This window comes from Spea bombifrons, chromosome 5 (genome assembly GCF_027358695.1).
Source record: "Spea bombifrons isolate aSpeBom1 chromosome 5, aSpeBom1.2.pri, whole genome shotgun sequence".
NCBI classification, from domain to species: Eukaryota; Metazoa; Chordata; class Amphibia; order Anura; family Pelobatidae; genus Spea; species Spea bombifrons.
The window spans coordinates 76,737,303-76,752,802 of record NC_071091.1 but is presented as its reverse complement, the minus strand read 5'-3'; the positions used below and the strand labels follow the sequence as shown (position 1 = coordinate 76,752,802).

General features: G+C 37.1%; 1 protein-coding gene across 1 annotated transcript in view; it reads right to left on the bottom strand.

Moving 5' to 3' along the window:
- The window catches only part of LOC128497705 (laminin subunit alpha-1-like), a 46,894-nt gene extending 31,740 nt beyond the window's left edge, over window positions 1–15,154 (bottom strand). Inside the window, 14 exon segments of the mRNA XM_053467866.1 lie at window positions 672–809; window positions 900–1,020; window positions 1,157–1,278; window positions 1,651–2,003; window positions 2,384–2,531; window positions 3,270–3,506; window positions 3,647–3,783; window positions 4,924–5,104; window positions 5,350–5,456; window positions 6,346–6,448; window positions 7,125–7,367; window positions 12,106–12,218; window positions 13,131–13,301; window positions 15,145–15,154. Of these exon segments, the coding sequence (XP_053323841.1) occupies window positions 672–809; window positions 900–1,020; window positions 1,157–1,278; window positions 1,651–2,003; window positions 2,384–2,531; window positions 3,270–3,506; window positions 3,647–3,783; window positions 4,924–5,104; window positions 5,350–5,456; window positions 6,346–6,448; window positions 7,125–7,367; window positions 12,106–12,218; window positions 13,131–13,301; window positions 15,145–15,154 (2,184 nt within the window).
- Between the last annotated feature and the right edge of the window lie 346 nt (window positions 15,155–15,500).

Here is a 15,500-nt window from a genome sequence, read left to right as displayed (position 1 = left end):
TTCCTGACTCTGATTGCCCCAGAGGACTGTGCTTAGGACCCCTAAAAGTGACATGTATGGCCCTCATGCTATAGGGTTTGTCACACTATTTTTATTGAATGGGAAATTGGGATTATACAGTAAATTATTGCAAATTATTAAAATATTAACCAACTCTCTGGTGGGGGAGTCGTAGGATAAAATTGTACAACGCCAGTGGGTATTACATGCAATAACATTCACCTTAGTCATCTGGCTTGATCTACTATCATATAAACTAATATTTAAATGCTCAAACAGACATAACCACAAATGGAAAAATATTTATCTAGATGGTCCAGAGTTACAGTTTTGCACATACATTCAGAATCATACAAAATACCCCTGATTTTACTTATATATAACATAGGTAGACTTGAATAAATGAAAATATTGTTTCAATTGTAAATGTTGACTGACCCCTTCAATGTGAGGCAATATTAAGATATGAAATAATATATAAATACGATGTAAATACTGAAAATATATTATCTCTCAAGGACCCTAAAATTGACAAGTTTTCACCCTAATTTTATTCTAACATTATTTTAATGTTAGTTATTAATGTAATTACAATGTAGAATGCATTATCATAAATGAGACTGAAATGTAATATATCTTGCTGCTTTGAGATCCTGTATAATGTTACATACCATGCATCTGCCAGTATCTGGATCACAGATCTCGCTGTGGTTGCTGCACTGACAGGGGACACAGGGAGGGTTTTGGAAACGTAACCCTAAGATACTGATTTCTGAGAGCTTCTCTCTATAGTATCCAGGTGCACACTCCTAAAGAAAGAAAAAAATGTGGTGAAAAGGGTAAATCCATTGTTTTTGAAACGGCAGAATAAAATTCTACTTTTTGGAAATGCAACCTACCTGACATGAAAGTCCTCTATAACCAGGGGGGCACTCGCAGACCTCAATGAGATGAGCAGCTTCTCGGCCAGAATGCATGTCTGATGCCTCCACCGCAATCTCCATTGATATATTAGAGATCCTAGGAATGTTCAAAAAAAGAGGAAAATAATAGGAATTTAACACAGAATGAACACATTAACTGATGACCTGATGTTTTACAAGCACATAAGTATAACGTGACTGTGATTTATGTACATAATTTACTAAATCTTTACCTGCTTTGTTGTAATCCATATCCATAAGATGCTTTGATTAGAATGTAATCAATGTTGTTTAAAACATACATGAAATCTGATCTTGTTACAGTCTGTTCAGAATCAAAATACCTCCAGTTATTCTGCAAATGACAAGCAAATAAAGGAAACATTCAGTGAAGTTAAATGGTAACCATTACATTGGATTAAACAAAAACACAGTTCCAGAGAAGTTTTGTGATCACAGCATAGACCATTGGATTGCTCACATTTTGCTGTCCTACTCTTTAGAATAATAATGTCTAAAGCATCAGAGACAATGTTCCAAAAGTCTGTACCTTGGCACTGAACATTCAACTAAGAGCCTTAATCCTTAGCAGCATTATGAGTTGGTTACTAAGTAATACATATGTTGGTTTGATGTGGCTCAGTTTTATTTTGCCCAGTTGGTTTTAACTGTGGAGAACTTGAGCAGCTGCTGAGAAGCCAGGCTATTACTTATATACAGTACTTACCTCTGTCATGCTGGCTTGAATCTCTGCTCTCACCGCGTTTCCAGGAGCAGGGGTGTACATAGATATAATCAGTTTGCTGGCGCTCCCACCTTTCATTAAAATCTTCGGCTCAAAATCAGAGGAACCAGAATCTCCCAGAGCATAATAAGTAATGACATATGACAGCATTCCACCGTAGGCCAAAATCTGTGGCCAGATAAATAGAAGATAAAAGTGTAAAACATGGTTTACATTGCCAGACAAAATAAAAAGAATGACTGTTAATGCAACCGCAAACATTAGACCTTTACGGCTCAACAATAAATTTTTATGTTATATTCATATCTTGGAATTCTCTGGGTTTGACCAGGATTCTCCGGGTAAAGCCCCGCTTCCTCGGGTCTTCCAGTCTTTATTTTTGCTTGGCAGGGGGCGGGACTTGGCTATATCCAATCTCCACCCACTTCCTGTTTTCTCCTACCCACTTTGCTTTGACTTCCCTTCTAGCAGGCCCCTATACAAGACCAACCCCGCCTCTATATGTGACTAGCCCCACCCGCCATCAAGGCAAGGCCACAGATATCACATTAATATGACCATTTTACATGTATCAAGTTAAATATTAACTACTGTTCTTACCTTATTATCTAAAAACTGTTGTGGTAATTAGCAATGCTAATTTTAAAACTTTAAATTAGAATATAATGTATACTTGGTAATGGGATACAGGACAATAAATACAAATATCAGTGACTTACAGGTATGCGGACATAGCCTTCCATTTCGGCACAAAGCTGGGATACTCCAGAACAGAAACAGAGGGAACAGCCCAGTGGATTCTCAGCATGAAGAGCAAAAGTGCCAGCCTTACACTCGTTGCAATAACTTCCAACCACATTGTCCTGTAACAAAATAGGTGTATAAAATCACGTTTTTAAAAGGACAAAAGTACACATCATTTTACACATTTTGCAGATTAGCCATTTGTATAATGTGTTCTAGCTCTGTTACTTAAGCCCAAAATACTAGACAATCACCTAGATTCCTTATCATACTGTCGGTGGAGTTGCATTCATGAATAGCATAATAGATAATTAATCATAAATCATCTGTGCGCCTTTGCACTGTGGATTCTACGGTATCTTGGTCAAAATAAAAGTTTGCTAATGCAACCAGAGAGTTATGTGACAAAAATGGCCCATTGTACCTTAAAATACACATTCCCAATGTGATTGATTGAATTTGGTTGAATCACAATCTATTCCAAAAAGCAGTGGCTAAATCTTGTGGAGGCCAAAAAAAGCCTACTTTAAGGGCTAAACATTTTCTCTTTAATGTTTAATACAAAAATTCAATGGATTCTAGCTGAATTGGCTTCAATGGGAGCAGTGCAGGCTGCAGGACATGTGCTCTCGGTGCAGACAGGGGAGAAGGAGTCTGGTTTTGTTACTAAAAACTGCAAAATAATGTACAGTACGTGACAAACTGCACGCAGAAAAAATGCATTGGTTTTACACAGAACATTGTTTTCCCAAGGATGTTTGAAGCTATACAATGTATTATACCATGTTATATATTTTTTTATCAAGTTATGTTATAAAACACGTGTTGGAGTAATACAGAGAACAGGGTTTATTTACCTTACAAGCACATTCGCCGGTCTCTTCCACGCAGCTGCACACCTTCCGTTCATCATCACACCATGCAGACTGCGTGCCTTCGGGATCACAGTCACAAGAAACGCACTCGGGATATTTCCTATATCCAAACAGGCAGGCGCTGCAGCTCTGTCCACCAAATTCCTTTCTGCAATGGCACTGGCCAGTTGAAAGGTCACACTGGAGGCTGTTGGACCCATCTTTGCTGCAGTTACATTCCTGAAATCAGACAAATACATGACATCTTGACATTTGCAGCATTAATATGATCCTGTTGGCAGATATCCCCGCCAGACCAACTAGGTTGTTGGTCACATGGTTATCTGGCACAGGCTTTGATAATTCTAGAGGTCTCTTACCAGACATCCAAGTTCTGGATCATGACCCCAGTAGTTGGTGTCACAGAATTCACACTTGGGTCCATGCGTATGAGGAGGGCAGATGCACTCTCCAGACTCAGGATCACAGTTATTCTGGGTGTGTGCACAGTCACAAGCTGGGAAGGAAAACGTAACACAACAATGTTGGAAAATTGCAAAATGTGAAAGGGGGACACTTTTTTTTAAAAAAAACTCTCCGATACAAGCAATTGCATCACCACTTAAAACACACTTTATTTTTGTCAGCACAGTCATGCATATTAAAAATAACCAACACATTGAATTGAATTCCCATAAGGCTCAGCCAGACATACTACTTCCATGATGCTGGCTGAGCGTCATGGGAAGTGCAGCAACAGTAAAGCTGCAGATGCTAGCTGTGAACTACAATTCCTATGATTCTCAGCCATCCAGCCAGGTGTCCACCATAATGCTGGCTGAGCACCATTGGAAGAGTAGTCCACAGCAGCAGAATTTTTTTTTTAAATTAAAAAAGGCTAATGTTATCCTCCCTCCATTGATTTTTGGAATCAAAACGTTTGATACTGCAAAAATTGATGACATTATTCTTCACGATATTCTTGTAAGAAACTTTTATTTCTTTGTTAATTCATGTAAACAATTGTTTCATATTTATTAAGAAATTTCCTTTTATTTGCCAACCCCCCCAGTTATGCACAGCTGCCCCCAGAAATGCATTATACCCCCTATATGACACTCTGCCTTCCTGATATGCCTTATACCCTCCTATATGCCGCTCTGCCCCATGATATGCCTTTTAACCCCCTATATGCCTTATACCCCCCTATATGGCACTCTGCCTCCAGAAATGCCTTATACCCCTATATGCCACACTGCCTCCAGAAATGCCTTATACCCCTATAAGCCACTCTGGAGGCAGAGTTTAAAAGGGGTGGGACGAAGAGCTGAGGCACGGCCATTGGGCGGCGCGGTGGGTGCACGCCAGCCCCTTTATTTTCATTAGACGCCGGCGGCCGGAAAAGGCTTTCAATCCCGTTTGCAGCCGCTCAGCGGCTGTTTTCAATGTTGATCTGCCGGCCAACATTGAAAACAGCCTCTGAGCGGCTGCGAACAGGATTGAAAGCCCCTTCCGGCCGCTGGTATCCCGGGACAGAGACCCCAAATCGGGACTGTCCCGCCTGAATCGGGACAGCTGGGGGGCATGCGATCATAGAATTGAATATAGCTATGCATCAGCTCCAAAACATAACTAATCAACACTGTGCAAAACCTACGAGTGCAGCCGCCATCCTGGTATGCATAAAATCCATGGGCACAAACATCACACTTGAGTCCAGCTACTCCAGGTACGCAGGTGCACTGCCCGGCATCATTACAAGCATCTGAAACGGAGCCTGACTCGTTACAATCACAGGGGAGACATCCAATGCCAGACGTCAAACCGTAGAATCCATGCTGTGGGAATAAACCATAAAGTCACTCACTTTCCATGAAAATGTATTTAATTCCTAGAGTGCGTTAATGGCCCTATAGAAGTGCCGTTTGCTTAACCGGATCCGTGTTGGTGAGTCCACAGGAGAATACTGTTATGTTATCTATCTTTGTATCTGTTATAAAATCAACTATATTTAATTGCCCTGATCTTATTCTTTTTACACTATACATTCACTTTAAGAATAACCGGTTTTATTGTTTCTTACCACGCACTGATCGCATCTTTTTCCAAACACATTTGGTTTACATTCACATATGCCAGTCTCGTGGCGACAAATGCCTGAAACAGAGCTTTCAGGATGGCATTGGCAAGCTTAAAAAAAGAAAAGGAAAAAAATAGACGTAAATAATGGTCAACTTTTTTAAATTAGCAAATATACACATTTAAAAAAATAAATATGATACATAGTGAATAATGCATTTGTTTGCATTCAAAAGCTTAGTCTGCCAGAAAAAAAAACCAGCAGATGTTTAAGGGAAAAAAGAAGGGAAATTCCACAATAAACTAGATGCCTTCATTCAACTATCCGAAGACATAACGTGCATACAGCTATAGGGATTAATCAACGGGAAATGTTGAGGCACAACAAGAAATAAAAGGCACAAAAAAGACAATCCTAGTCAAGTAAATGCCACATTTGTGACACCAACGGAGAGTGCGCCGTTTTCTTAACTAGATCGGTGTTGGTGGGCCCACGGGAGAATACTGCCTCCTTACTACAAAGAAGGTGACTCCGTCCTGAATCACAGGGGCTCATACCCACCAACACAATATGTACAGTCAACCGCAGCGGTATTTATGTCACGCGAAATGCTGCCGTACTTAAGTTATGGCGAGTGCTTAAACTTTTTTTGTTTTGTCATATTAAAATCTCCTATGGGTACTTAATTTATTAGTATGATTACTTTGCATTATTATGTTTATCTTAGCTATACTTCTAAAGTATTTGCTCGGCTGCACAGTCAAGTCAAACGGGAGTTAATATATGCATGGAATCAGCCATTCACAATCGAGTGGGCGGGGTTATCTGGCTGACGCAATAACAAAGGCACCAACGATGGATTTCTTGGATGGATTTGTACCTTTGTACCTTTTTGTATGTTTTTTATTAATGGATAAATGTATGTAGTTATTTCTGCTCATAAATTGCCACTATAGTTTCCATCGTTTATTTTATGGGATTTTAGAGTAATAAACTAACATTTATCGAAAAGCCTTTGTCTGCTACCTTCTTCAAATTTTACTAAACCTCCAAACACCGCGCAAACTCTCTTCACTATCAGACAGTAGGTGATGAATGGCTGCTTTATACAGAATATGCTTAAAAGACCTTGTAACAAAATATGAAACAGCTATATGTTTCTTTAAATTCTGTCTATGGAAACACTATGACTGCTCGAGCGATATTCCAGCTGTTTTGTTTTTTTTCCTGAAAGCAACAGTTTTTATCTTGATAGAGACAAAATTCCAAAGATAATCAAAGGAATTTAACACTGCAAATCTTTTTTGGTTTTGATGTAAATCAGCCAATTATAACTAAATACATACTGATATATATTTTCCCTATGGGAGAAACTACAGACTGCAAAGATTACTGCTCCTCTTATCTTTGCTCCCTGCAGACAATGACCGCAAGGCTGAAGAGATCATCAAAGACAAGAATTTCCAACAAATTGTCCTTGCTGGTCATGTCATTGGTCTGTAGATTAGATGAGGAAACACAACAGCAATCTCATTTACTAATACAAGCAGAGGGCAAACGGTTGTACATGGTCTATCTGCGTGACAATGGAAGCACAGATTTCTGCTCCAGGATTCTGGAGAAGGCATCTAAAAAACAGGCTGTTGTTTACGTACATTGGGATGTAACCAAAAAAGCAAGGTTCCATGAATCATGGTGAAAGTGATGGGTATAAATACATACTACACCAGTCTGCAACTATTTAATCAGTGGAAAAGTAAAATTTGAAATAATTATACCTCTCCATGTTCCAGTGGCACAAGTCTTGAATAAAATGACGTGCAAATCACTTCATCATCCCTTCTGTACGTTGGTGGCCCAAGTCTTGGTGTCACGTTGTATCGACTCAAGCACTCGTAGTCACTGATTGCATAATACTGCCAAGGCGTGAACTCAACACCATCCTGAGAACGTTCTAATATCCAGTTACCTGGCCGTGGGGAATTTGCTGCTTTAATTATTATGTATGCAACTTGGAAGATCTGCACACAAAAAGAATGTTTCATTAAATACATATTTCACACAAAAACATTTTCTTTTTCATTCCTATTGCTACACAATTGCTATAAGACACTGCCCCTCAATTTGTCTTTTCTTAACTGTATTTCCAGGGTTATAAGTTACCTCCTAATTGTACCAGGCAAAACGCTTGTAAAGATATATTTTCCTAACAATTTGCACCAAAAGGATTAAAATATGCCAGTATTATTTTTTTTTTCTTTCCATAATACACATACTGCACAAATATGGATATTTGCAAAAAGAGAATACATATTATAGCTCTTAACTAATTATTATTTATCCATTTCTCATATTTTGCAGAACTGTACTTCAGGTAAGCAGTACAAAATAATTTGGATTTACAAGAAGAAAAGATAAGGAGAGCCCTGCTAACTGAGCTTACAATCTAGATATGTGTGTTTCCCATTCTTAAGTGAAAACCTTAATATATATTTTTCAGGGGTTTGTAATGTGCATTACTATTTATCCATGAAACTGCGCTTATATTACCATCACAGTATTTTCTCCCCCACACTGTGTATTCTGCTAACTTGCCTCCCTGTTTGTTATATGGTTGAGTGAACGACAAATGAGCCGGTTCATATTGTGCTGAGATTTTTTCTGAATGGCTCCAGAGTCATGAGTCTTAACAAAGCTACAGCTGATGTAGCTCATTGTAAGCCCACACTGGACAAGTATTTGCAACAATATATGTTTCTCCTGTAGCCTGTTTCATTCTTCAATTTAGAGAACATGCAGAAGCACCAATTTAAAGCTATACCGCTTACGAGCCAATATGAATTATACATTTTAATTTGCCATCCAAACAACATCCCACTATCGCTCTCTGTAACATATGGGCAAGAAAAGGAGTGTCCAGTGTGATTACAGGAGCCACTTAAGGCTGATGGACCGATTTCCTCCAGTTGTCCGTGGGCTAACATCCCATCTGCACTATGATGGGACCTTCGTTTTAAGCCCAGTGCTGCGTGACCAACAGTTCCCGACCTGGACAGGATTTTAGATGTTCTAGATGTGGCACCATGTTGTTATCTAAATGGTATAATTGGTCAAACATGACCTTGGTCTGAAAGTTGTCTTTCTACACCTGAAATCCATACAATTGTGCATACCATAACAACACAATGGAACAGCAATGAATTAATTGGCAAGCTATCAAGGTAATTATATTTACGCAAGTTCTCCAACCAATCCTGGGATGCATATTAATACCCTCCGTTGCTGCTAATAACATGTACCTTATGTACTTACATGATAAGAGATATTTTAGGTGATTATTTTTAAACCTGCTTAATAACTTATAAGTTATTTAAAATATTCTGTGTACATTATTTTATCATAAAAGATTGACTTTTTGTCTTTCATAGCTTGATGTGTGCTAACTGATATTAATCTGGTGTGAACATTGCGAGATAGGGTGGGACAGTGTGCGACGGGAAGAGGTAAGCGGAGTGAAATTCTGTAAGCACAAAGATCAGATTTATATTTGTCTTCAGACTGAGGCATACATATTTTGGGTTGCAGACTTAATTATTTTCCTTAGTTTAACAGTTGGTACCCTTAGAGATGTATATAGAGGTTGCACAGATGGGACATTTCACTGGTCTGTACCTTGCAGGACACCATAGAATAGACTAGGTGGCAGAGTAAAAAGGCACATAAAATTCTTAGGCATTTAGGAGGATTAGTGTAAACTGCTAACAAGCACTGTGTTGACAAATAGCTTAACATCATAAAAAACACTTTCTGAACTTAAGAGAGAACAGCTCATTCTGCATGTATTTTAGGATCTAAATAATGACATCACCACCCACTTACTATAATCCCATTTATTGCAACAACCACTAGGAGGAAAATGGCTTCTAAAATCCAAATTCTATTAGAGTGTTTTGTTTCTTTCACAAACTTATATATTTATATTGTATGCAATGTGTCCCCAGAAAATACAGTGGAAGTGTTTAAGAGTATTTAAAGAAAAAAAAAGTTCACCCAGTGTGCTGAAAAATATATAATAAAACTGCTAAGAATATAAGGCATGAAAGTAACCCTTGACACCAAATAAATGGCTATATGACAGTGGCCTGGGAAAAAACCCATGGAAAATAATAGGCAGTCAAGCAACATGCTGTAAAACTGTCTCTTTACAACATAATGGATGAGCAACGTGACTGATGATTCTCTCAGGATAAATTTACCAGATCAGTGATGTCTCTTTTTGCTGCACAATATTTGACACAAAGAGCAAATAAGTAGATTTATGCATGAATACCTTAAAGCTTGTAGGGATAACATGCAAACACGTATGCAAATTTAGGATGCATTATTTTAAATGGGACATTGCGATGATATAAAGTATTGTTTATCTAATGAAATAATCTCCTCGAGTCAGTAGTCAGAGTGTCCACTCCATTAATTAGACTAGACATTCTGCGTTTAACAGCAAGGTAGCATGATGAGGACCTAGTTTGTCGTCTAGATGATTGGACTGAGATAACAGAGATAAAACATATATCTAATATGGATACACGCAACCGTTCAAAAGTTTGGGGTCACTTACCAACTTGCTTGTTTTCGAAAGAAAATACATTTTTGTCTATTAGAATAACATGGAATGGATGAGAAATACCGTGCAGACGTCGTTAATGTTGTTAAATGACTATTGCAGATGGAAAGAGCTGATTTTGTATGGAATATCTTCATTGGCGTACTAGGCCCTTTATCACTCCCATCACTCCTGTGTTCCAATGGCACGTTATGTTTGCTAATCCAAGTTTACATTTAAAAGGCTAATTGATCATTAGAAAACCCGTTTTGCAACTATATTAGCACAGTTACAAATTTCCATGACCCCAAACTTCTGAACTGTATTGTATCTAATGTCAAAACATTGTATTATATGAAAACCACAACTGTTTTGAAACAAATAACATGTCATTTTTTTCTGCATAAATGTAGCAAATATAGTGGCACATTAGCCTTTCTGAGTCGGGACTGAGTTCAGGGTTGGAAAGAAAAAACCCGACTTGGAAAAGGGGCAAACACATATGGGGTGGGGGATTCTACAGAACCCTAAACCCTAGCCTCATGTATTCACAAAGCAGACAACAGGAACATTTAAAGGAACCACATGAATTGAAGTGCATATGATGGCTGTCCCTTAAATAAGGAAAATGGCTATAGCCATGTTTGTTCAAGAGGTCCTACATTAAAGTTGATATATTTAATTGGGCTAAAGCCGTAGAATAACATAAATCTTTGGAATCTCAGAGGTTTCAAAAACGTACCAAATTTGAAAAAAACAATACATTTTCATATAGCTTAATTGAATCTATTTTTTAATATAATGAGATAATGTAGAGATGTGACCCTAGCTTTCTCATTAAGATGGTTAAGCATGGTTAATAAGCAGACAAATGGATCCCCCGGTTAAAGTAAACTGAATTAAAATGTAAACCCCTTATCATGCATTAACCAACACTGAAAATGAGAAGCACTAATACAGGGTTTAATTAATTATTCCTAGTCGCAAATGCTAAAGCTGTCCTTATGCCCTAAATAAAGTAAATTTTTTACACACAAGAGGATTTGGGGCATTTATGATACAGTGGTGGGGAAAGAATTGGCGAGAATTGATTCTAGTATTGATCCTAGTGATATCTTTGACCTGCTATGTCCATTTCATGCACGTAACAGAACAATTTAGTATTACTAATACAATAATAATAATAATCATACTTATTATTTTGAATGTCATTTACTTTGTAACCTTTCAAATTCTTGGATTGTGATCAACCACACTATTAAAAGGGAATTGTGACTATTTATTTTACTTAGTACCAGGTTACAAATATGGTTTCCTTATTTAATAGTTGTAGTTTTAGCAAAATATAATATTTTCAGGCAGACGTTCATATCTGTGATGTAGCTCTGTTATCTGAGCCCAACCTACTAGGCAAACACCCTTACTCCTTTCAAATAATTGAATGGCTCAGTCTTAATCACCCAGCAGGACACTCTGATTAATGAAATGCATAAATCATTATATTTAATCCTCAAAGAGAAACATATTTTTTTCCCATGAGATTTTGACTTTATCAACTAAATGTAAAGCATTGTGTGCCGCTATTTTTTCTACACAGTATTACATGCACTATTTAGAAAGTTCACAGATAAAAGACATAAACACTACAGATAAGCAGTCCATATAGTATGCAGTTTACAGGTTATTTATAGAGAAACAGAGGACCGTATAATGAGTACTTCCAAGTGGAACAAAGACTGTACATGTGAGATTTATAAGGATCCAGACGTTATTTGGTTAGCTTGTAATTTAGATTGTTCAAAGGAACTGGAAATGTGATATCTTACACATTTGGTATATGTGTGGTATTTCCAATTCAGGATGCTTGTAATTAAAGAGTAATGAAGGTCTTTCTAATACAGTAGGGGTTGTGCAGTACTTGATCCATACATTTTGAAATGTGAAGGTATAGGCAATCTGGTTCTAACTGTGCTAACTAAAAGATAAAATAACCCTGGTGTCACACCATACCCTTAGTTGACTATTCTCCCACAAATACTACATAGATGCCATAAAGAACTGCAAATGTGTAGGACTATGCAGAAAGGTGCTATTTTAAATCAGGAAAAAAGATTTTAGCTAGAAAAAACATTAAAACAAGAAAGTGTCATAATTACTTGTCTTAAATCCAGTGTTATGGTGACCCAGTGATATATTCTGCCATTCTGAATACTGGGACTTTGCCACCAATCATTAGTGCCATCGATTGCATTGGTTATCGGGTGCCGTTCTGTAAATAAACAAATAAAAAAACATATACCAGCTTGCAAGTGAAAGAGAATAGAAAATGGAGTAAGAAAGTATTTTATTTCTATATATTTTGGTGAGAAGATTATTGGGTTCCGGTCAGTAAACAAAATACTACAGAAATAACGATGCCTGTTTGCAGTTAACCAGCAAGATGTACAACACATAATGAGGTCTTTTAACTACAATGTGAGTGCATGAAAGTTGGCAAACAAATCTTAATTTGTAGCAGCTCATTCATATATTCACTATTACTAACTCACATACTCAAACACACACAACTTATTCTGCACATTGCTTGCTTGAAAAAAGCAAGCAATGTGCAGAATAATTCAACCCCCAGATTGCTTGTGATTTGTAAATATAAGCTGAAGCTTGCAAATTTCTCTTTGTAGCCTCAGGGGGTGACATGTAACGTCCCACACACAGAGACACTATTAAAAATAATAATAGAAATGAAACAGGGATCCCCACATTAAGCAAGGGGGTCAACAACCCATCCACCTTTATCCCCTACCCTGTATGTGGTGGGGTAGGGGGTAATAATAGACTATATTGGGGTATAAAGCCCACCATGCTCTACATAATTTAGTGTTTACTGGGATGAAGTTTAAAATATACTGGGGGGAAAGGTTATTGAGTACAAAAAAATAAACCTTATATTAAACACCCTATTTACCCCCCTCCCCCCAAAAAATCCAAGTCGGTGAACTAGGAGTGAATGAGGTACTTCACTGTCCACCCCTTTGCACTTACAGGGTTCAGCCTTTTTAACTTTTACATTTTGTATTTGAGTGACTATATGAATTGCTTGCATGTAATGACATGTGACTAAACCATTTAACTATTTGTTGGTGAATAGACTCAACAGTATATCAGAAGATGGGTAACTTACCTTTGGGATTGGAACTGTTCTCATCACAGATGCTACATTGAGGGTTGCGTATTGGCCTCCCTGGCACACGTTCTACAAGTTTACAAAACATTTCTGGTCCCATTTCACCACATGTGGCATTAGTGGTAATAACGGCATTACTGGCAAGATTCAGTATAGCGGGAAACAAACCTAAACAGAACACAACAAGATTTACCATGTAGAATAACAGGGGAATAATGTGTTTTCAGTTTTAAAGTATTCCAGTTGATGATTTAAAACACAATATGTATGTGTATTTAATCAAGCATTAACTCTTTTTCCCTGGTTACTTTGCTGTCATCACTATATATTAGCACAATGTTAGTGATTTTTGGTATCGTCCGTGAACAGTTCTTGCTTTAGAACAATATTTTGAAGCAATGTATTATAGTACGTTTATTAGAGAAGAATTGTCCTAAAAACCTCCCAAGAAATGTTGATAAAATGTCATGTTTTAAAGTTATATATATATCCAAACAAGAAAATCTGCCATGCCTGATGGGCCAATCTTAAAAAGAACATGTTAATAATATAACTTAAATGTCTTGTTCTCCATACACTGCTAAATGTCACACTTTTGTAATTTAATGAAACATGGAAACATCATTTCTAGCGCTGTCAAAAGTGCAAACTCTTCTCAGAAATAATTATATATTCATGCAAGTTGCCTAATTTTCATTTTTGGGGGAAACACTTGTCAAGTGACACAAAAAAAACATGAACTGATAAGACATTCCTTTTTACGCAATTAAACCTTCAAATGAAATAATAAAATGACAGATCTGTAAAAGGTTAATTTACTTAACATGCAAGAGCTTGTAATTAACATTTTGTCTAAGTGACACAGTGCCTTTGAATACAATTATGTTTAAAATTCAATGTTGATGCTCTAGATAAAGATATAATACATTAAGGCAAACAAAGGGCTCGCTCGGGCATTCTTCCTGACCTGGGATCGCAGTGTTTTCCTGTTTACTTTCTTGCTACCCTCATGCTTGCCTGTCTGGTTAGTGCTCTACTTTATGAAGCAATCATGCAGTTCAATTGCCAAAAAAAACTGTAGGGTTTTGTTATCTGTGTTCATGTTCCTAGAGCCATGAAACTGCAAATCTGCACATTCCTTCCATTATTTTGACTGGCTTTAGCTTATGTATGCCTCTGACCTTTTAAGTTCTGATAACTTATCTTCATACCACATTCCTTTTATTGGGAGCTTTGCTCAGTCATCAATACATATTTTCTTTTAATATATGTCAAGTTTTAACCTTTTATCATTTGAAAGAATGATAAAAGCAAAGGATCTTTATGAACAATGACCTTATTAAATGTAATATATATATATATATATATATATATATATATATATATATATATCACTACTATACCTATATATATATCACTACTATTACCTAAGCATTGTTTAGTATGTCCTACTTGTTATGTGCTACACTACTTGTCGCCCATTGTAAAGCTTTACAGAATATGATGATACGACATAAATCAATAAATAACAGCTACATTTTAGTTATCCATATTTTTAACAAAGTTAGGACCTATATGGAATATTCAAAGATACTTTTCAGTTTGTGTCCTTCTTCTAAGCAATTAAAACCATAGGTAGTAAGAAAAGCAAAAGAAAAATTGAAGATAACCCGCTGTGTGGATGTTACCACTTGCTTTCCCCCCACAGCCTTTTGTTCTTTGATTGTTGAGTACAATAAACATCCTTTAAAGAGAACGAAGGTGATGCGTAGTTTGAGGTGAGGTAAGCAACAGTAATATGTGGGTTCAGAACAGAAGTCACATCATATTACTCAGCAGTCCGTGTTCTTTATGGGGCTTGGCTGTATGGGCTACCCTTCCTACATTATTCTCCAGATTCTCCCTTCTTTGACTCAGCTCCTTCCACTCTCACCCCTTCGATAGTCCACTGTACGCTAGCCCAAACCCGTGTATGCAGCCAACCCTACCTACCTGACTTGACCCCACTCACATGCAGCCATTGAGCGTTGAAACCCAGCTATAATAAAAATAGAAACCCGTAGAACTTTGTAGGTCATAGAGAATCACCTCCTTCCAATACACTAAGGGCCTTGAGAAATAGTACATTTTAAACATTTAGAATGTTTGATACTTTAAGCAAGAGTTAACAACGATTATTCTCAGACATGATTTTCTTAACATGGAATGAATGGCCTCACCAGTTGTTAGAAACACTGTAGTATTGTGTGTTTTATTTTTTTTTGGAGTCTTCCTCCTGTGGTTTATTATCTTGATATCGCTATGTATATATTTTAATTTATTTGAATATTTATATAGCTTTAGATGTAGAATTCTAAGCATGTCTTC